Raw genomic sequence first — 21,573 nt, 5'->3', positions numbered from 1 at the left:
GGATCCCAGCCCAGGAGGGGGTTCCAGACGGGACAGGGAATTCTGACAGGGATTTCCATCTCAGGAAGGGATTAACAGACAGGACAGGGAATTCTGACAGGGGTTCCCAGCCCAGGAGGGGATTAACAGACAGGAAAGGGAATTCCGTCCCAAAAAGGGAATTCTGACAGGGATTTCCATCTCAGGAAGGGATTAACAGCCAGGACAGGGAATTCTGACAGGGATTTCCAGCCCAGGAGGGGATTCCAGACAGGAAACGGAATTCTGACAGGGGTTTCCAGCCCAGGAGGGGGTTCCAGCCAGGACAGGGAATTCTGACAGGGGTTTCCAGCCCAGAAAGGGATTAACAGCCAGGACAGGGAATTCTGACAGGGGTTTCCAGCCCAGAAAGGGATTAACAGACAGGACAGGGAATTCTGACAGGGGTTTCCAGCCCAGGAGGGGATTAACAGACAGGACAGGGAATTCTGACAGGGGTTTCCAGCCCAGGAGGGGGTTCCAGACAGGACAGGGAATTCTGACACGGGTTTCCAGCCCAGGAATGGATTAACAGACAGGAAACGGAATTCTGACAGGGGTTTCCAGCCCAGGAGGGGATTCCAGACAGGACAGGGAATTCTGACAGGGGTTTCCAGCCCAGAAAGGGATTAACAGCCAGGACAGGGAATTCTGACAGGGGTTTCCAGCCCAGGAAGGGATTAACAGACAGGAAAGGGAATTCCGTCCCAAAAAGGGAATTCTGAGAGGGACTTCCAGCCCAGGAAGTGAATTCCAGCCAGGACAGGGAATTCTGACAGGGATTTCCATCCCAAAAAGGGAATTCCCAGACAGGAGGGATTCTCATCCCAAAAAGGGAATTCTGACAGGGAATTCCATCCGAGAAAGGGGATTCCCATCCCAGAAAGAGATTAACAGCCTGGACAGGGAATTCCCATCCCAAAAAAGGAGTTCCCAGGCAGGACACAGAATTCCCAGCCAGGACAAGGATTCCCATGCCAAAATGGGAGTTCCCATCCAGGACAGGGAATTCCCATCCCGAGGGTTTGTGAGAACCAAAAGGTGGCTCCGAGTGGGAACGGCACCAAGAGAGGGGAAATGTGTCCGTGGAAAGCCAAGGAACAGTGTCCATGGGGGAAATGGGACATCCCTGGACCCCTGGGAGTGTCCCAGGCCGGGCTGGAGCCCCCTGGGACAGTGGGAAATGTCACTGCCTGTGGCAGGGATGAGCTTTAAGGTCCCTTCCAACCCAGACCATTCTGGGATTCTGTGTGTGGGTTTAGATGGGATTTTGGGGAAGGCAGGGCTGGAATTCCCAGAGAAGCTGTGGCTGCCCCTGGGGGTGCCCAAGGCCAGGCTGGAGCCCCCTGACCCAGTGGAGAACATCCCCACCCATGGTGGGACTTGGCCAGCTTCAGGGTCATTCCCACCCCACGCTCACCCCGTGGGGTGACGGGGTGACCCCCCAGCCCAGAGGAGAAGCCCCAGGCCCAGGGCTGAGCCCAGCCTCACCTGGTCGCCCAGGGCAGCCTGGATGAAGCTGAGCAGCACCTCGTAGGTCTCCCGCGTCTCCTTGGTCTTGGGTTTGTAGATGATGCCGACCATCTCGTCGATGCCCTCGGACAGCAGCGTGTAGCCCTTCATCTTGTTGATGTCGTGCCTGTCCTCGTCCCTCTTCCTCCTCCTGGGACACACAGGGAACACGGGAATGGGGAGTGCTGCGGCCAGCGGGGTCACCGGGACACTGTCCTGGGCACGGGGGAGGCCACACCACGGGGCTGGGTCCGGTTTGGGGGGGACACTGAGGGCTGTGTCCATTCTGGATGGACACTGAGGGCTGTGTCCAGTGCTGTGTCCAGTCCTGTCCCCTCAGTTCAGGATGGACACTGAGGGCTGTGTCCAGTTTAGGGTGGACACTGAGGGCTGTGTCCAGTCCTGTCCCCTCAGTTCAGGATGGACACTGAGGGCTGTGTCCAGTCCTGTCCCCTCAGTTCAGGATGGACACTGAGGGCTGTGTCCAGTCCTGTCCCCTCAGTTCAGGATGGACACTGAGGGCTGTGTCCAGTCCTGTCCCCTCAGTTCTCAATGGACACGGGGTGCTGTGTCCAGCTCTGGATGGACACTGAGGGCTGTGTCCAGTGCTGTCCCCTCAGTTCTGGATGGACACTGAGGGCTGTGTCCAGTTTAGGGTGGACACTGAGGGCTGTGTCCAGTTCTGGATGGACACTGAGGGCTGTGTCCAGTGCTGTGCCCAGTCCTGTCCCCTCAGTTCTGGATGGACACTGAGGGCTGTGTCCAGTTTAGGGTGGACACTGAGGGCTGTGTCCAGTTTGGATGGACACTGAGGGCTGTGTCCAGTTTAGGGTGGACACTGAGTGCTGTGTCCAGTGCTGTGTCCAGTCCTGTCCCCTCAGTTCTGGATGGACACTGAGGGCTGTGTCCAGCTCTGTCCCCTTAGTTTAGGGTGGACATTGAGACCCTTGAGCCCGTCCAGAGGAGGCAGCAAGGCTGGTGAGGGGCTGGAAACACAAACCCCGTGAGGAATGGCTGAGGGAGCTGGGGCTGCTCATCCTGGAGAAAAGGAGACTCAGGGGTGACCCTGTCACTCTCAGGGGTGACCCTGTCACTCTCAGGGGTGACCCTGTCACTCCCCACAGCCCCTGAAGGAGGAGATTCAGGGTCCAGGGGTCTCGGGGGTTTGTGGCTGGTCCCTTTCTCCAGGCAGCACTGACAGAACAGAGGACACGGCCTCGAGCTGTGCCAAGGGGAATTCAGGCTGGATTTCAGGAAGAAGTTTCTTTGGAAAAAGTGATTAAATACTGGAATGTCCTGCCCAGGGAGGAGGTGGAGTCACCACCCCTGGATGTGTTTAAGGACAGACTGGATGTGGCACTGGGGCCAGGGTTTAGTTGAGGTGTTGGGATCTCGATGCACCAGGAAAAGCAGCTTTCCTAGGAAATCTGGTGCCAGGAAAAGCAGGTTTCTCAGGAAATTGGGTAACAGGAAAAGCAGCTTTCCTTGGAAATTCACCATCAGGAATAGCAGCTTTCCTGGGAAATTAGGAGCCAGGGAAAGCAAATCTCCTGGGAAATTAAACACCAGGAAAAGCAACTTTCTTTGGAAATCAGGAACGAGGGAAAGCAGCTTTCCTGGGAAATTAGGAGCCAGGGAAAGCAAATTTCCTGGGATATTTTCAGCCTGGGAGTCTTGCTGAGCTTGTCCAGGGGAGGCAACTGGGACAAGGGAATTGGGCACCAGGAACACCAAGTTTTGTGGGAAACAGGGCACCAGGAAAAGCAAATTTCCTGGAAAGTTTGGTACCAGGAAAGCAGATTTCCTGGGATATCTGAAACCAGGAAGAGCAACTTTCCCGGGAAATTAGGCACCAGAATCCAGTGTTCTTGGAAAAATCAGGCATCCAAAGCCAAGCAGAACCACCAACCTCTCCCAGCTCCCCCCAGTCCCGTTATCCCGGGATGAGCATTCCCAGGGATAACTCCACTCACTTGGCCCTTCTCTCCTCCTGCATCTGGGGCTTGGTCCTCTGGGCCTTGTCCCCCATGCGAGTCCCCTCGAGTTTCCCCACCAGGGACAGCACCTCCCCCGTGGGCTCATCGCGCCGGGTGCGGTCGATCAGCGAGCGGTCGGCTTGGAGCACCAGGTTCGAGTTCTGGGGGGAGAAACGGGGAAAAGGGGACACGGCGTGAGGGAGAGCGCCACGGAAATGGGGCTGGGGGAAGGCACTGGGGTCCCAAAACTGGCCTGGAGGGAGCTAACGGTACCGGGATGGGTTCACGGTAACGGAGGGAGGTTCAGGGCACCGGGCCCGCACTCACCGCCTTGTACTCATACTGCAGGCTACGGGCGGTCACGTCCGCCATGGCTGCACCAGAAGTGGGGCCGGGAACGGGAGCGAGGCCGGGAACCGGAGCGGGGCCTGAGGAGCCCGCGCCGCAGCCGCACCGGAAACTCCCGCAGGAGAACTTCCGGGTCAGGCGGAAACGGCGGCGCGACCTGGAAGTGCGCTTGAGGCCGGGAGAGAGGCTCCGCCTACTGCTTCTTCTGATTGGTAGATATCCACTAAATCCCGCCCCCACACCGAGCTCTGCCTGTGATTGGTCAGGCCGCCAGCCCGCTACCCTTTGATTGACGTTTGAGCGCCTGAGTGTTCGAACGCAGCGAGGCGAGGCAGGGGGCGGTGCCAGCGCGAAGTGCGCCGCTTCCTATTGGTTGTTTATGCGGAGGCCACGCCCCGTCTCGGACCACACCCCTTTCCGGTGAGGCCACACGTGGTGCCCAAAGGGGGGCTCTGGTCACCCCCCAGTTGTCCCCAAGGACCTCCCTGTGCCCCAAGGTGGGCTCCGGACACCCCCGCATTGTCCTCACTGGGCATTGGGGGTCCCTGGGAATTAGGAGATCCCTGGGAATTGAGAGGTCTCTGGGTACCAAGGGGTCCCTGGGCACTGGGATGGTCCTCGGACACGGAGGGGTACCTGGGCATGGGGGTCTCTGGGTATTGGGGGGTCCCTGGGCACTTCAGGGCGTCTCTGGGCACTGTGGGGTCCCTGAGAATTGGGAGGGTCCGTGGGCATTGGAGGGTCCCTGAGCACTGGGGGGTCCCTGGATGTTGAGGGGCACCTGGGCAGGGGGGTCTCTGGGCAATGGGGGTCCCTGGGCACTTTGAGGTCCCTGGACATTGAGGGGTACCCGGCCATGAGGGGGTCCCTGGACACTGGGGGGTCTCAGAGTGCCCACACAGGGTTGTGTCCCTGCACATTTCGGGGTGACAGAGGTGACAGGGGACACGGGCAGAGCCTCCCTGTCCCCGCTGCCACCTCGGTGCTGGCTTTGGGGACAGCTCGGTGCCATCTGCCGGGTGCGGCGCCCGCTGCGCGTGCCCTCGTTATCTCTGCCCCGTTAATTAGTGGAGCGTGGTGCCAGCGCCTGGAGAGTGCCCGGCGGCCGTGCCAGCTCGGCTGTGCCCAGCACGGATGGCACCACGTGTCACTTGTCCTGTCCCTGGAGGTGACCCGGCTGGGCTGGTGCACACCTGGGCTTCGTCCTCGTCCTCTCCTGGGGATGGATCCCAGGAATGGCACCGAGGATGGCGCTGGGAGTGGCACAGGAGGTGGCACAGGGGATGGCACTGGGGACCCGAAAAGAAAATAACTGAACTGGGCTTTGTCAAACTGGGCTCAACTGGGCTGAACTGAGCCAACCCGGGGTGGGTAAAACCAGGCTGAGCCGAGCCGAGCCAGGCCAGTGGGCTGTGCTGAGCCGAGTTAAACCAAACTGGGCTGAGCCAAACCAGGTTAAGGTGGTCTGGCCTGGGCTTAGCCCAACCAGGACACTCCGCACTGGGCCGAGCCTGGTAGAGCCGAGCCAGGCCAGTGGGGCTGAGCTGGGTTGACTGGTTCTGGATCCGACCCAAACAGAGCCGGGCTGGGCTGGGCTGAGCCTGGGTCAGCCAACTGGTTCCAGTAAAACCCGAGCGGTTCCGAACCGGTCTGAGCCAAGCGGTTCCGACTGGCCCGGGGTACGAGCTGACCCGAGCGGTTCCGAGCTGACCCGAGCGGTTCCGACTTGACCCGACCCGACCCGAGCGGTTCCGATCTGACCCGAGCGGTTCCGATCTGACCCGAGCGGTTCCGATCTGACCCGACCCGACCCGAGCGGTTCCGATCTGACCCGACCCGACCCGCGCCCCCCTCCCCTGAGGGTCCCGTGACGTCACGGGCGGGGCGGGGCCCCGCGGAGCCGCGCGGCGCGCTCCCCGCCGCCCCTCACGGCCGCTCCCGCCTCCCGCGCCCCGGCCGGGCCCCCCCGCGCCCCCCGCGCCCCCCGCCCCGCTCCGCCGCCTCCCGCCGCCGCCCCGCCCGGGCCCCGCCGGGCCCCCGCCTCCCGCCGCCGCCGCCTCCCGCCGCCCGCCGCCCCGGTTTGGGCCCCCCCGAGCCCCCCCGAGCCCCCCCGCCCCTCACGGCCGCCTCCCGCCCCGCCGCCGCCGCCGCCGCGCCCTGAGGTGAGTGCGAGCCCCCCGCGCCCCGCCCCGGTATTGTTGTGGCGGAGCCGCGGGGGCGGGAGGAGGAGGAGGGGGGAGGCGCTTTGTTCCTCCCGGTACCGGGGATCGCCGCCGGCTCCCCCCTCACTGCCGTTGATGGGGGGGCCGGAACCCCCCCCTCCGCCGCTGGGATCCGCCGGTGCACCGGGAAACCCCCCCCACGGTACGGGCAGGGGGCTGCGCGGGGGCGTGCGGCCGTGGGGACCGCGGGATGGGCGGGCAGCGTGCCGGGGACCGCGGGGTGACACCATCGGGGGACACCGGGGTGACACCATCGGGGGACACCGGGGTGGCACCGAGGCGGGGACCCCCCGCCGCCCGGGCCCGCGGCACCTCAGGCCCCTCGGGGCACTCCCGGCTGTCCAGCGCCGCACTCGGGCACCGGGGGACACCGGCCTGCCTGTGGTACCCCGGGGGTGCCTGTCCCCGCTCTGGGGACCCCGGCCGTGCCCAGGACACCCCGATGGTGCCCAGGACGCTGCGGCCACGGCCGCGGTCTGTGGCACCCCGGCTGTGCTTTTGTCCCTGTCCCCGTGCCTGTTGCAGCCCAGATGTGCCTGTTGCACCCCAGCCGTGCCCGCGGCGGCTTGGCCACTCGTGTGGCGCCCCGATTGTGCCCGGGGCACCCCGATTTCTCCCCGGCTGTGCCCATGGCACCCTGGCCATGCCCGGGGCACCCCATCTTTGCCTGTGGCACCCCGACTCTCCCAGTGACACCCCAGCTGTGCCCGTGGCACCCCAGATGAGCCTCTGGCACCCCAGCTGTGGCCGTGACACCCCGTTTGTGAATGTGTCGTGCCAGCTGTGCCCATGGCGCCCCAGCTGTGCCCATCACACCCCAGCTGTGCCCGTGACACCCCAGCTGTGCCCATCACACCCCAGCTGTGCCCGTGACACCCCAGTTGTGCTCATGACACCCCAGCTGTGCCCGTGACACCCCAGCTGTGCCCGTGCCGCCCGCAGCCCCCGCCCCAGGAAGCCCGGCCGGGGTGTCCCCCATTCCCAGAGCCATTCCCGGCCCCCCACCCTCCCGGAAATCCTTCCTGAGCCGTCCCTGGGAACCCCCCCGGGCCCCCCCAACTTCCTGCTTCCCGCCGGCCGGGGCAGAACAATTCCCGGCCGCATCCTGCCCGGCCCGGGGCAGCGGCAAAGCGGGGCGCGGCGGGGGCAGCCCCGGAGCACCGGGGGTCCCGGGCGGGACGTGGGAGGTGTGAGAAGAAGCCGGGCTCCGTTTCCTGCTCCGTGGGCTCAGCCGCGGGGAGGAGCGGCCGTGGGTCGGGGTGTCCCCTCGGGGCGCGGGGTGCCCCCGACCTCGTGACGGCGCTGCCTCAATGCCGCCTTGTCCCCGCGCCGCCCGCGTGACGCCGCTGCCCCGCGGCGCTGACGGGGCCCCGGCGTGGCCGTGTCACCCCGCAGGGACCCCGCCGTGTGTCCCCCGCCCCGCCGCCATGGCCCCCGGCCGGCCGCTGGCCCTGCCCGCGCTGCTGCTCCTCGTCGCCGCCGCCGCCACCGCTGCCACCCCCGCGGGCGCTTCGTGGAGTGCTGTGCCCAGGAGGACTGTCCCCTATGAGGGTGAGTGCCCGGGGGGGCTCGGGGGCGGGGTGGGGGGTGTTGGTTGTGTCCCTTGGCACGGTGGGGTGACGTGGTGGTGGCTGTCGTCACCCCCTCGGGTGGCTTTTGTCCTCCCCTCAGGGTTTGTCAGCGCTGTGGGGTGCGTGGGTGTCCCCAAAACTGGGGTCTGTGGGGACGTAGTGGGGACAAGCAGGGCTGATGCTCTGTGTTCCCAGCGCTGTGCCAGTGCCTGGGGGCCACTGCCCTGTGCTGTGTCCCCTGTCCCCATCTCTCTGCCCTGTCCCCTGTCCCATCCTTGTCCCCTGTGTCATAGCTCCTGTCCCATCCCCACCCCCTGTCCCCATCTCTCTGCCATGTCCCCTGCCCATGCTTTTGTCATGTCCCCTGTCCCATCCCAGTGCCCTGTGTGGTGTCCCCTGTGTCATGTCCCCTGTCCCATCCCTGTCCCCTGTGTGGTGTCCTCTGTGTCATGTCTCCTGTCCCATCCCTCTGCCAGGTCCTTTGTCCTGTCCCTCCTCCATGTCCCCTGTGCCCATGCCCTGCCACTGCCCGTCCCATCCGTCTGTCATGTCCCTTGTCCCATCCCTCTGCCGTTTCCTGTCCCCACGCCCTGCCATCATCCTGTCTCATCCCTCGGCCATGTCCCCTGTCCCCATCCCTCGGCCATGTCCCTGTGTCCTGCCCAGGACCCTGAGATTCTGTTCTTGTCCCCTGCCTGTGTCCCTGCCCTGTGCTGTCACCCTGTGTCCCCGTGCCGTGCCAGCTCCAGTGTCCCTGTCCCCGTGCCATGCCCTGTGTCCCCATGCTGTGCCACATTCCCCTGTCCCCATGTGGTGGCAGTGCCCTCTGTCCTCTATCCCTGTCCCATGCCAGTGTCCCCATGCCGTGTCCCCTGTCCCCATGCCAGACCCCATCCCTCTGCTATGGCACTGTCCCATGCCTGAGACTTTGGTCCCGTGGCTGTGCCACTGTCCCCTTGCTGTCCTCATGCCATGTCCCCTGTCCCCACACCTGGAACCATCATCCCCATGCCTGTGCCATGTCCCTTGTCCCCATGCCCACTGTCCCTGTGCAGTGTCCCTGTGCCATGTCCCTTGTCCCCACAGCCAGGACCCCCACCCTCACAGTGCCCCTGTGGCTGTGCCGCCCCCGTGCCGTGCCAGCCCCAGTCCCTGTCCCAGCCCCAGTCCCTGTCCCTGTCCCTGTCCCTGTCCCCGCCCGGCCCCCGGCGCTGTCCCGTCAATGGTCCCTTTCTGCGGGCCCGGGGGTGGCCGGGGGGCGCGGGGGGGGCGCGGGGTCCCTGCAAAGGCCACTGTGTTCGGCCGGCGCCGCTGGTGACAAAGGGACCTTTGTGTGCCACGGGGCCGGGGGGCTCCGGGGGGGCCCGGGGGGGGGTCCAGCGTGGGCGGGGCGTGGGCGGGGGTCCCTGCCCTGGGTCCCCGTGTCCCCACAGAGCTGCGTGGCGGGGTCCCCAAGTTCCTGCAGAGCTGTGGGTGGGGGTCCCAGCGTGGTGTCCCTGTGCTCCTGCAGAGCTGCAGGGGGGGTCTCAGCACTGTGTCCCCCTGTTCCCACACAGCTGCGGTGTCCCAGCAGTGTCCCCAGCAGTGTCCCCACAGAGCTGCAGGGGGGTCCCAGTGTGGTGTCCCCCCCAGCTGCAGTGTCCCAGCAGTGTCCCCTGTCCCTACAGAGCTGCAGGGGGGTCCCAGCAGTGTCCCCCAGGAGCTGCGGTGTCCCAGTAGTGTCCCAGCAGTGTCCCCACAGAGCTGCAGGGGGGTCCCAGCAGTGTCCCCCCCGAGCTGCGGTGTCCCAGCAGTGTCCCCTGTCCCCACAGAGCTGCGGGACGCGGCCAAGCGCTTCTCCCAGGGCGGGGTGTCACACTACCTGACGCTGACGCTGGACGAGGCCGAGGGGCTGCTCTACGTGGGCGCCCGTGAGGCCGTCTTCGCCCTGGCCACCGGCTCCGTGGAGCTCAAGGCGGCGGTGAGGCCCCGGGGCACCCCAAACCTGGCGGGGGTCAGGGCTGGGGGGTGACATCCCCGCCCCTGACCCCTCTGTCACCCCCAGATCTCCTGGGAGGCGCCCCTGGAGAAGAAAGCGGAGTGCGTGCAGAAGGGCAAGAACAACCAGGTGGGCACGGGGCTGCTGGGGGGGTTTGGGGCACTGTGCCAGCTTCAGGGGGCACCGTGCTGCGTCCCTGTGTCATGTCCTGTGTCCCTGTGTCACACCAGCGTCAATGTCACTGTCCCTGTGTCCCTGTGCCATGTCTTGTGTCTCTGTGTCGCACCAGCGTCAGTGTCACTGTACCTGTGCCGTACCTGCTCCAGCATCCCTGTCCCCATGTCATGCCCTCTGTCCCCATGTGGTGGCAGTGCCCTCTGTCCCCTATCCCTGTTCTGTGCCAGTGTCCCCATGCCGTGTCCCCTGTCCCCATGCCCTCTGCTACACCACTGTCCCGTGCCTGAGACTTTGTTCCCTTCTCAGTGCCACTGTCCCCCTGCTGTCCCCGTGCAGTGTCCGCTGTCCTCACACCTGGGACCGTCATCCCTGTGCCATGTCCCTTGTCCCCACACTCAGGACCCTCACCCCTTTACTGTGCCACTGTCCCCGTGCTGCCTCCCTTGTCCCCACACCCAGACCCCCTGGCTGTGTTGTCACCCCGTTAATGTCCCCTGTGTCCCCTCCCAGACCGACTGCTTCAACTACGTGCGCTTCCTGCAGAGCTACAACAGCTCCCACCTGTACGCCTGCGGCACCTACGCCTTCCAGCCCAAGTGCACCTACATCGTGAGTGGGGGCCCCAAAACCCGGGGGCCCTACCTGCCCCCCTGCCCTGGTGGCCCTGTCCCCAGGGGGTGGCATTTAGGGTGGTTTTGTGTCTGTCAGGGCAGGTTAGGGTTGTCCCCTGTACACCAGGGGTGTCCCAGATGGGTCATCTTGAAGGGGTCCCTGTCCCCAGGGTGGTCCAAGGATGTCCCAGAGGATCGTGGATGGGTGTCCTTGTCCCCACAATGGGTTATCTAGAAATGTCCCTGTCCCTGGGGTCATCATCCAGAGATGTCCCTGTCCCCAGGAGGATCGTTTAGTGCTGTCCCTGTCTCCTTAATGGCTCATCCAGGGGTCTCCCTGACCCTCCTTAGGGGCTGTCCCTGTGCTCAGGGGGGTGTCCCAGGGCTGTCCCTGTCCCCAGGAGGGTCACCTGCAGGGCTGTCCATGTGCCTGGCGCCTGTCTGGGTGGGAGGGACATGACTTTGTGTCCCCCAGGAGCTGTCCGGCTTCACCCTGGACCCGGTGGCATTCGAGGACGGCAAGGGGAAATGTCCCTACGACCCCACCAAGGGCCACACCGGCCTCATCGTGGGTAGGTGACACCTCTGGGGTCCTGGGGGGTGCCCCCCGTGCCCAGCACTGCCCCTAAACCCCTCCCTCACAGACGGGGAGCTCTACTCGGCCACCTTCAACAACTTCCTGGGCACGGAGCCCGTCATCCTGCGCAACCTGGGCCCGCACTACTCCATGAAGACTGAGTACCTCACCTCCTGGCTCAACGGTGGGGACAGACAGGGGACAGACAGGGGACAGGGGACAGCGAGGGGACAGGGGACAGCGAGGGGACAGGGAGCATGGGAAGGGGATGGGGCGTGGGAGGAGACGGGCATGGTGAGGGGACAGGGAGGGGATGGGGACATGGCAGGGGGCCTGGGAGGGGACAGGGGCCATGGCAGGGGACAGCGGTACAGTGAGGGGACAGGGGGCCTGGGGAGGGGACAAGGGACATTGCAGGGGACAGGGGTACGGTGAGGGGACAGGTGACGTGGGGAGAGGATAGGTGGCACAGCAGGGGACGGGCACAGTGAGGGGGCAGGGACACGGGAGGGGACGGGGGGCACAGGGAGGGCACAGGGGACACGGCAGGGGCCAGGGGACACTGCAGGGGACACGGTGAGGGGCCAGGGCACGGCAGTGACCCCGCGGTTTGGCAGAGCCCCACTTCGTGGCGTCGGCGTTCGTGCCGGAGAGCGCGGGCAGCGGCAGCGGCGACGACGACAAGGTTTACTTCTTCTTCAGCGAGCGCGCCGTCGAGTACGACTGCTACGCCGAGCAGGTGGTGGCACGTGTGGCACGGGTCTGCAAGGTACGGGGACACGCCTGGGGACACCTGGGGACACACCCTGAGCTCTCTCAGGGCTGGGAGGTGGGCATTGTGTGGGCAGTGCAGGCATGGCAGGGGATGTTTTTGTTGTTATTGTCATCGTTTCTGGTAATGTTTTCATTATTATCATCGTGGCATTAATGTAGTTCTAATATTTTCATTATTGTCACTGTGAAACTAATATATTTCTAATATTTTCATTATTATAATTTTCATGAAATTAATGCATTTCTATTAATCATTTCATTATTCTATTGATAATTATTTCATTAATTTGTTCTATTAATTATTCCATTATTCACGCTTATCATTAATTTTTTCATATGTAACACGTAACAATCATCATCACTAAACCAATGCATTTTTACTAATTCCCTTATAATAATGATGCCGTGGTGGCCCGGGTGACAGTGCTGTCCCTGTCACGGTGCCTGCGGTGCCCATGGTGGCTGTGCCCCGATGCCCAGGGTGCCCATGGTGGCCCGGGTGACAGCAGTGTCCCTGTCCTGCTGTCCTGGTATCCGTGGTGGCTGTGTCCCAGTGTCCAGGGTGGCCATGTCCTGCTGCCTGCAGTGCCCATGGCGGCTGTGCCGTGGTGGCCCGGGTGACAGCGCTGTCCCTGTCCCCGCACAGGGGGACGTGGGCGGCGCGCGGACGCTGCAGAAGAAGTGGACGTCGTTCCTGAAGGCACGCCTGGTGTGCTCTGCGCCCGAGCAGCAGCTGCACTTCAACCGCCTGCAGGCCGTGTTCACCCTGCCCGGGGCGCGCTGGCAGGACACCGCCTTCTTCGGCGTCTTCCAGGCCCGCTGGTCAGTGCCCGCCCCGCCCGTGCCCTCTGCGCTGCCCGCCCTGTGCCCGTGGTGGCCTTGTCCCTGTGCCCGTGGTGGCCTTGTCCCTGTGCACCTGCCGGCCCTGTCCTGGGCTGTGGTGGCCTTGTCCCTGTGCCCATGGTGGCCTTGTCCCTGTGCCCATGGAGATCATGGTGGCCTTGTCCCTGTGCACCTGCCCGCCCTGTCCTGAGGCTGTGGTGGCCTTGTCCTGGTGTCCATGGTGCCCATGGTGGCCTTGTCCCTGTGCCCATGGTGGCCTTGTCCCTGTGCCCATGGTGGTCTTGTCCCTGTGCACCTGCCCGCCCTGTCCTGGAACCCTGCTGGCTTTTTCCCTGTTCTCATGGTCATCATGGTCCCTGTGTCCCTGTGCACGTGGTGGCCCTGTCCTGATGCCTGTGGTGCCCATGGTGGCTATGTCCTGCTGCCCATAGTGGCCCTGTCCTGGTGTCCATAGTGCACATGGTCACCCTCTCCCTGTGCCCATGGTGGCTGTGTCCTGGTACCTATGGTGCCCCTGTCATGGTGCCCATGGTGCCCACGGTGGCCCTGTCCCTGTGCCCATGGTGTCCCTGTCCCGGTGCCCACAGGGGTGATGTGGACGTCTCTGCCATCTGCCGCTACCACATCCTGGAGGTGAAGAAGGCCTTTGAGGGGCCCTACAAGGAATACCGGGAGCAGGCGCAGAAATGGGGCCGCTACTCGGGAGAGGTGCCAAGCCCCCGGCCCGGCGCGGTGAGTGCGGCACAGCGGGGGCCTCTGGGGGGGCTGGGGTCTGTCTGTGGGGCTGGGGGTGTCCCCTGAGGGACTGGGGTCTGTCTGTGGGGCTGGGGGTGTCCCCTGAGGGGTCTGGGGTCTGTCTGTGGGGCTGGGGGTGTCCCCTGAGGGACTGGGGTCTGTCTGTGGGGCTGGGGGTGTCCCCTGAGGGGTTGGGGTGTGTCTGCTCCTGATGGTGCCCCCTGAGAGGTTGGGATCCATCTCTGTTATCCTGAGAGGGATTGGGGATCCCCTGTGCCGTCCTGAGCAGGATTTGGGTCCCCCTGTGCCCCCTGAGCAGGATTGGGGTCCCCCTGTGCCCCCTGAGCAGGATTGGGGTCCCCCGTGCCCCCTGAGCAGGATTGGGGTCCCCTGTGCCCCCTGAGCAGGATTGGGGTCCCCCGTGCCCCCTGAGCAGGATTTGGGTCCCCCTGTGCCCCCTGAGCAGGATTGGGGTCCCCTGTGCCCCCTGAGCAGGATTTGGGTCCCCCTGTGCCCCCTGAGCAGGATTTGGGTCCCCCTGTGCCCCCTGAGCAGGATTTGGGTCCCCCTGTGCCCTCCTGAGCAGGATTTGGGATCCCCCGGTGCCCCCCGAGCAGGATTGGGGTCCCCCTGTGCCCCCTGAGCAGGATTTGGGATCCCCTGTGCCCCCTGAGCAGGATTTGGGATCCCCTGTGCCCTCCTGAGCAGGATTTGGGATCCCCTGTGACCCCTGAGCGGGATTTGGGATCCCCTGTGCCCCCTGAGCAGGATTGGGGTCCCCCGTGCCCTGCTGAGGCCGCGGGTCCCTCCCCGGTGGCCGTGGCTGACGCTGGCCCGTGCCCCGCAGTGCATCACGGACTGGCACCGGCAGAACGGCTTCGGCAGCTCCCTGGAGCTGCCCGACAACACGCTCAACTTCGCCAAGAAGCACCCGCTGATGGACGAGGCCGTGCCCCCGCAGCGCGGCCGCCCGCTGCTGCTCAAGAGGGACGCCAACTTCACCCAGCTGGCCGTGCACCGCGTCACCGCGCTGGACGGGGCCACCTACGAGGTGCTCTTCATCGGCACAGGTGACAGCTGGGGACACGGGGGGCTATGGGGACAGGGCCCTGAGGGGACAGGGTGCCATGGGGACCGGGTACCGTGCACTGTGTCACTGGGCTGGACGGGGCCACCTACGAGGTGCTCTTCATCGGCACAGGTGACAGCTGGGGACACGGGGAACGTGGGGCTATGGGGACAGGGTGCCATGTACTGCATGGCCAGGCTGGATGGGGGCACCTGCGAGGTGCTCTTCATTGGCACAGGTGACACCAGAGGACACAGGGGCAGGGGGCACCGAGGACAGGACATTGAGGTGACAGGGCACAGAGAGGACAGGACACTGAGGGACAGGGCATTGAGGGGACAGGGGAAAAGGAGACAGGGCACCATGGGGACAGGGCACCATGGGGACAGGGCACCAAGGGACAGGGCACCAAGGGACAGGGCTCTGAGGGGACAGGGCCCTGAGGGGACAGGGCCCTGATGGGACAGGGCCCTGATGGGACAGGGCTCTGAGGGGACAGGGCCCTGAGGGGACAGGGCCCTGAGGGGACAGGGCTCTGAGGGGACAGGGCACCCTGGGGACAGCCCCCAGGGTTCCCATCGCTGAGTGCCCCCCGTGCTCACCGCAGGTGACGGGTGGGTGCACAAGGCGCTGGATTTGGGCTCCCGCATCCACCTGGTGGAGGAGCTGCAGGTGTTCGAGCCGGCCCAGCCCGTGGAGAGCCTGGTGCTGGCGGGCACCAAGGTGAGCGTGGTGTGGGGGTGGCAGTGTCACCACGGTGTCACCCGGGGCGTCACCTCACCTCTGTCCCCTCCCTGCAGAAGCTGCTGTTCGCCGGGTCCCGCTTGCAGGTGGCCCAGCTGCCGCTGGCAGACTGCGGGCGCTACCAGTCCTGCACCGACTGCGTGCTGGCACGGGACCCCTACTGCGCCTGGAGCCGCAACGGCAGCGCCTGCGTGCACACCGACGGCCACAACGGGTACGGGGACACCGGGGACACCGGGGACATGGGGACACCGGGACAGCCCCGGGGACACCGGGGACATGGGGACACTGGGACAGCACCGGGGACACCGGGATGGCACAGGGACATGGGGACACTGGGACACTGGGACAGCCCCGGGGACACCGGGATGGCACAGGGACATGGGGACACCGGGGACATGGGGACACTGGGACAGCACCAGGGACACCGGGGACATGGGGACACTGGGACAGCACCGGGGACACCGGGATGGCACAGGGACATGGGGACGGCACCAGGGATATGGTGATGGCACCCAGGGCAGGCTCAGGGTGGGTTTGGGGAAAGGTTCTTTCCCCAGAAGGTGCTGGGCACTGCCCAGGGAATGGGCACAGCCCCGAGGCTGCCAGAGCTCCAGGAGCCTTTGGACAGCACTGCCAGGGCCCAGGGTGGGATTTGGGGTGTCTGCAGGGCCCCAGGGTGGGATTTGGGGTGTGTGTGCAGGGACAGGGATGGGGTCAGTGATCCCTGGGGGTCTCTAGGGTGGGGACACCACAAGGACCCGCCCTCACGGTGCCCTCACTGTGCCCTCCTCCCCCAGGTCCCACCTGGTGCAGGACCTGCTGAGCTCCGACACTGGTGCCTGCTCCGTGCCTCAGGTGGCCAAGCAAGGTGAGACCCTGATTGTGCCACACAGCTGTCCCCATCCCACTGATCCCATCCCACCCCCGGATCCCCCCCGTCCCCGCTGACCGCCCTGTCCCCTCAGGGCCCCTCACTCCCAAGAACGTGACGGTGGTGGCGGGCACGGACCTGGTGCTGACGTGCCGCCTGGGCTCCAACCTGGCGCGGGCTCTGTGGACCTTCGAGGGCCGGGCGCTGGCGGCCGAGCAGGTGCTGGTGCTGGGGCAGGCGCGGCTGCGGGCGCTGGTGGTGCCGGGCGCGGGGGCGCAGCACAGCGGCATGTACCGCTGCCTGGCCGAGGAGCAGGGCGCCCGCCTGCCCGCCCAGGAGTACCGCGTGGCCGTGCTGGCCGGCCCCGGGGCGCCGCTGGAGACGCGGGCGCCGCCGGAGAGCCTGGGCGCGGTGTGGGTGCTGGCCGTGTGCCTGGGCGCGCTCTGCCTGCTGCTGCTGCTGGCCGTGCTGTCGCTGTGGCGCCGCCTGCGCCACGAGCTGGGCAAGGGCGCCAAGGCCATCGAGAGCACGCTGGTGTACCCCATCGAGCTGCCCAAGGAGCCGCCCAGCCCGCGCTTCGTCTCCAGCGCCGCCTCCGACTCGGACGAGAAGCTCTGGGACCCGTCCAGTTATTACTACTCGGACGGCTCGCTCAAGATCGTGCCCGGCCACGCCGGCACGGCCGGCGGCGGCTGCTGCCGCAACGGCGGCCCCGGGCCCGGCTCGCCGCCCGCCGCCATCCCCGGGCAGCCGCTGCACTCGCCCACCCGCATCCACCTGGGCCCGCTGCGCGGCTCGGCCTCCAACGGCTACATCCGCCTGGCGCTGGGCAGCGAGGAGCGCCCGGCCTGCGCCGACCTGGCCGAGGAGCTGCGGCGCAAGCTGCAGCAGCGCCAGCCCCTGCCCGACTCCAACCCCGAGGAGTCGTCCGTGTGAGCAGCCTACCTCAGCTCCGGCCGCCGGCACGGGCACCGCGGGGCGGGCACGGCGCTGCCGGCACCGGGACACGGCTGGGGACACTGCTGGCCTTGGCACCTGGAGCCGGACAGGCACCTGGCACTGGGACACGGCTGGGGACACTGCTGGCCTTGGCACCTGGAGCTGGATGGGCACCCGGCACCGGGACACGGCTGGGGACACTGCTGGCCTTGGCACCTGGAGCCAGACGGGCACCTGGCACCGGGACACGGCTGGAGATGGACACCTGGGAGCAGCACCCAGCTTGGGGACAGGATTGTCACACCGGTACCTGCCCCGGGCACAGCAGTGTCACCCCCCAGTACCCATCTTGGGGACAGCAGTGTCACCACAGCATCCGCCCTGAGGACAGGATTGTCACCCCAGCGCCAGTGTCCACTTTGGGGTCCGACATGCTGGCAGTGGTGCCCACCTTGGGGACAGGATGGTCACCCTAGCACCCACATTGGTGGCAGCAGTGTCACCCCAATAGGCACCCTGGAAACGGGAGTGTCACCCCAGTGCCAGTGTCCACCTTGGGGACAGCAGTGTCACCCCAGCCACTGCCCTGAGGATAGAATGGTCACCCCAGTGCCAGTGTCCACCTTGGGGACCGACACGCTGGCACTGGTGCCCGCCGTGGGGACAGCAGTGTCACCCTGACACCAGTATCTGCCTTGGGGTGGGGCTCCCACCCTGGCACCCACCCTTGGGTTCAGGATTGTCACTTTGGCACCCGCCCCGGGGACAGGGGTGTCACCCTGGCACCGTGGGGACACCGCTGTCCCCCAGCCGTGCCACCGTGTCACTCCGGGCTCCCGGTGCCCGCAGCTGCTCCCGGTCACCGCCCCGCCTTCGGTACCGTGTCCCCCTGGAGGGACAGACTTGGGGACACCCCCGGGCCCTGGGCCCGCCCGGGGCGGTGGCCGCGGGACGTTGTTTTTTTGGGCCGATTTCGGGTTTTTCTTCCTGACAATTTTTCTATCTCCACCCCCTTCCCTCCGTGTCCCCGTCCCAGGGCTCTGTCCCCACCCTGCCCTGGCTGTTTGTCCCCTCCTTTCCCCGCCTGTCGCCTCCCCTGCACGCCCCCCTCCCCTTTTGTATAACCCCCCACCCAGTGTAATTTATTTGTTACCGAAATATATTTATTTGCTGTAAATACGTGAGTATTTTTATATTAATAATAAAAGGACTTAAAAAAAAAAAAAAAAAAAAAACCAAAAAAAACCCCCCAAAAACAAATGGGGGATTTTTCTCTCTCTCTCTCTCCTTTGCAAAGCGCCGCCCGCGGGAGTTCCGGGGGGTTCTGGCCTCTCCCAGCCCCGGTGCTGAGCTCATGGAAAAAGCTGCAGCGGGGCTAAAAAAGGGCAAAGCGGAGCCGTTCCCAGGCGCGGGGCAGCGCCGGGCTCCCCCCGTCCGGTCCCCGGGGAGCCTCTGCTGGGAAAAGCCGCAGGAAACGGGCTCGGGGCCGTGGGAAACGGGCTCGGGGCAGCGGGGGGAACGGCAGCCCGGGCAGGGGGAGCCCAGGGACACCCCAGTACCGGGGTGGGGGGACCCCCACTGCTGCTGGGGGAGCCGCGGGACCCCCCATCTCTGAGCTTGGGGACCCCAGAGGTGTGTGGGGGTGATCCCTGGGAAGATGGGAGCCCTCCTCACGGGGACCCGGAGCCCCGTGACTGCCCTTGCTGATGGGGATGGGGCGTGGGGGCCCCGGAACTGGGCGGGTGGGGAGACACCAACCCCCGGTCCCCAAAAGGGGCTTTGTGCTGCCGCTGGCGCCCCCCGGCGGCGGCACCGGAGCTCTGCGGGGGCGGGATGTGGGGAGTGCGCATGCGCCGGAACCACCGCTCCTTCGGCTTCCTTCGGCTTCCTTCGGCATTTCCCGGCCCCTGTCATCCTCTTTCGGCCCTTTCCGTCCTCACTCGGCCTTTTCCGCCCACTTAGGCCCTTTCCGCCTCCCCTCGGCCCTTTCCGCCTCCCCTCGGCCCTTTCCGCCTCCCCTCGGCCCTTTCCGCCTCCCCTCGGCCCTTTCCGCCTCCCTTCGGCCCTTTCCGCCTCCCCTCGGCCCTCCCCGGCCCCGTCCCCTCAGTGTCGGCGCCATGGCCGGTGGTCGCCGCTCGCCGCCGGCCCCGTGCTGCCCCGGGCGGGGGGCGCTGCCCGCTCCGTGCTGCCCGGGCCGGGTGGCCGTGCCCAGCGTGCACCAGAGTCTGTCCGAGATGGACTTCGAGCGGGGTCCGGGGGGTCCGGGGGGCGGGCGGGAGGGCCGGGTTACCGGTACCGCCGGAGCTCGGGGGACTCCGGGTAGGGGTACCCGGTACCGGAGGGCCTCGGGCAGGGCCCGGGGGTCTCGGGGCTCGGTCCCTGTCTGAGCCCGGCCCGCTACCCGCAGGGATTTGGGCGGCGGCGCGGGACGGGGACGAGGCGCGAGTGCTGCAGCTGCTGGAGCGGCGCGGGGACCCCGCGGAGCCCGACCTGGCGGGGTACACGGCCCTGGTACGGGGGTCCCGGGGGTCCGGGGGTCCTCACCTGGCGGGGTACACGGCCCTGGTACGGGGGTCCGGGGGTCCTCACCTGGCGGGGTACACGGCCCTGGTACGGGGGTCCCGGGGGTCCTGACCTGGCGGCGTACACGGCCCTGGTACGGGGGTCCCGGGGGTCCTGACCTGGCGGGGTACACGGCCCCGGCACGGGGGTCTTTGGGGTCCCAGCCTGTCCCGGGGCTCCCGGGCAGCCTGACCCGCCTCCCGGTGCCCGCAGCACTACGCCAGCCGGAACGGGCACCTCGGGGTGTGCCGGCTGCTGCTGGAGCGGGGCGCTCCGTGCGACGCCCGCACCCCCGGCGGGGCCACCCCGCTGCACCGCGCCTGCTACTGCGGCCACCGCGCTGTCACCGAGCTGCTGCTGGCACACGGCGCCGACCCCGCGGCCACCGACAGCGACGGCAGGACCGGCCTGCACAAGGTGGGGACACGGGGAGACCCCGGTACCGGGTGGGGACACGGGGGAATCCCCGCTCGGGGTGGGAATGGCGGGCATGGAGGGACCCCCGGACAAGGTGGGGGGTACGGGGGGATCTCCCTGCCCGAATCGGGTGGGGCGCACGGGGGTCGCCGTGTCCCCCCGGGGGTGACATCGGTGCCCCCCCCCAGGCCGCTGAGCAGGGGCACCGCGAGCTCTGCGCCCTCCTCCTGCGCCACCGGCCGGCCCTGGCTGCCCTCCGCGATGCCCGGGGCCGCAGCCCGCGGGACGGGGCCCACCCGGCCGTGTGGGACCTGCTGGACACCTGAGGGGACACGGGAGAACCGAGCCCGGGCCCTGTCCCGGTACCGCCGCCTCACGCCGCTTCTATTTCCGTGTTCCGCCGCCCCGCCCACTGCCCTCCCTCCGGACCAATCACCGCCCGCCTTTCCCCCGTGGTCCCGCCCCGCCTCGGGCAGCGCAGCCAATCACCGCCCGCCTTTCCCCCGTGGTCCCGCCCCGCCTCTGGCAGCGCAGCCAATCACCGCCCGCACTGTCCCCCGGGGGCGGAGCCTCGCGGTGACCAATAACCCGGATGGGGGGGATTTAAAGTCCCCGCGTCCTTTAAAGCGCCCGCCGCCGGTAACGGGCACCGAGCACAGCCAGGTACAGATATAGAATTTTTATTAACCCATCTGGCAAAAAAACCCCTCAAAAAAACCCCATGAAATAAAAATTCCACGGTGGGTTTCACAGCCGGGGGAGGGGGGAGGGGAAGGGAGGGGGAGGGGCAGAACCGGGAGGGGGAGGCCCGGCCCCCCCCGCCCCTCCCCCCGGGGCCCGAGCTCCCCAAGAATACAAATCAAACCTGAACAATAAATAGGAATTCCCGAGGAGGGGAGGAAAAGGAGGAATTTGCATAGAGGAAGATTTAATAAAAAAGGTGGTTTTTTTGTTGTTCCTTTTTTTTTTTTTTTTTGCTTTTTTTTCCTGGCTTATTATTAATTATTAATTATTATTATTATTAATTATTATTATTATTTCTAAAATCTCCCCACGGAAGGACCTAGGAACTGATCGTCGAGATGTGATTAACAAAAATAATTAAACCTTCTCCCAATAACTTACAGGAGTTCACCCCAGGGGGAGGGAAACTTGTGCTTATTTTGTTTTTTGGGGTGGGGGGGGTCAGGGTCTCCCCCCTCAACCCGGGGGAGGTTTTGGGGGGACCCTCAGCCCCCTCCTGCCTGTACAACTTTGGTCACTAGCGCTGTGTCACCCCAAAATCCACACCCCAAAAAGTCCTGCCCCGAGACCCTGAGACGCCCCCCCGGGATTTGGGGTGTCCCCAGAAGTCTGGGACCCCCCCGGGGGTCCCCAAATTTGTCCCCACGGACCCCCCCCCCGGGCCAGCGGGGAAGGGGCTGGGCTTTCTCCTGGGGACCCCAAAACCACCCGAGAGGGGCCGGGATTCCCGTCCCAGGGGGATCCCCAAGCGGTGCAGGAGACCCCAAAGGGATGGAACTTCCATCCCACAATGATGTAGGAGCCCTGAGGGACCGGGATCCCCACCCCAGGGACCCCAACGGGACGGGGTGTCCACCCAGGAGTCCTGGCAGGGGTTGGGAT

The 21,573-nt window shown here is 65.9% G+C and overlaps 3 protein-coding genes and 2 long non-coding RNA genes across 7 annotated transcripts in view; 3 read left to right on the top strand and 2 right to left on the bottom strand.

The window, feature by feature from the left end:
* The window catches only part of SNRNP200 (small nuclear ribonucleoprotein U5 subunit 200), a 45,745-nt gene extending 41,765 nt beyond the window's left edge, over positions 1-3,980 (bottom strand). For both annotated transcript variants that reach the window (XR_010745510.1, XM_066337224.1), the window contains exons 1-3: positions 3,834-3,980; positions 3,504-3,667; positions 1,510-1,681 (exon numbers count right to left, since the gene is read on the bottom strand). Coding sequence is in view for 1 of the 2 variants with exons in the window: in XM_066337224.1 (XP_066193321.1) it covers positions 1,510-1,681; positions 3,504-3,667; positions 3,834-3,878 (381 nt within the window). In the remaining variant the exon portion in view is untranslated. The remainder of the gene's footprint in view (positions 1-1,509; positions 1,682-3,503; positions 3,668-3,833) is intronic.
* Positions 3,523-4,092, top strand: LOC136372567 (uncharacterized). The gene is made up of 2 exons (XR_010745511.1): positions 3,523-3,658; positions 3,855-4,092. It is a non-coding gene; the product is annotated as an uncharacterized lncRNA (long non-coding RNA).
* Positions 4,093-6,910: 2,818 nt separating this feature from the next.
* On the top strand, positions 6,911-17,062 carry SEMA4C (semaphorin 4C). The gene is made up of 14 exons (XM_066337034.1): positions 6,911-7,627; positions 9,459-9,607; positions 9,692-9,754; positions 10,313-10,411; positions 10,889-10,985; positions 11,058-11,174; positions 11,608-11,759; positions 12,411-12,586; positions 13,195-13,339; positions 14,190-14,412; positions 15,019-15,134; positions 15,212-15,369; positions 15,956-16,026; positions 16,124-17,062. Exons 1-14 carry the CDS (start codon positions 7,387-7,389, stop codon positions 16,963-16,965), a joined length of 2,649 nt encoding a protein of 882 aa, XP_066193131.1. The 5' UTR covers positions 6,911-7,386; the 3' UTR covers positions 16,966-17,062.
* LOC136372449 (uncharacterized) lies at positions 16,960-17,986 on the bottom strand. Its single transcript, XR_010745490.1, has 3 exons — positions 17,592-17,986; positions 17,143-17,521; positions 16,960-17,064 (listed from the first exon to the last, which is right to left on the bottom strand). It is a non-coding gene; the product is annotated as an uncharacterized lncRNA (long non-coding RNA).
* Positions 17,987-18,840: 854 nt separating this feature from the next.
* Positions 18,841-20,901, top strand: ANKRD39 (ankyrin repeat domain 39). 2 transcript variants are annotated; one of them, XM_066337097.1, is made up of 4 exons: positions 18,841-19,218; positions 19,376-19,479; positions 19,744-19,947; positions 20,136-20,901. In XM_066337097.1, exons 1-4 carry the CDS (start codon positions 19,086-19,088, stop codon positions 20,271-20,273), a joined length of 579 nt encoding a protein of 192 aa, XP_066193194.1. In that variant the 5' UTR covers positions 18,841-19,085; the 3' UTR covers positions 20,274-20,901. The 2 variants fall into 2 exon arrangements, with proteins under 2 accessions (XP_066193194.1, XP_066193193.1); XM_066337096.1 differs by having other exon boundaries at positions 19,376-19,578.
* Positions 20,902-21,573: the final 672 nt, after the last annotated feature.

This window comes from Sylvia atricapilla, chromosome 28 (genome assembly GCF_009819655.1).
Source record: "Sylvia atricapilla isolate bSylAtr1 chromosome 28, bSylAtr1.pri, whole genome shotgun sequence".
Lineage (NCBI taxonomy): Eukaryota > Metazoa > Chordata > Aves > Passeriformes > Sylviidae > Sylvia > Sylvia atricapilla.
The sequence above is the reverse complement of the archived record's forward strand: the minus strand, read 5'-3'. Positions and strand labels throughout refer to the sequence as shown.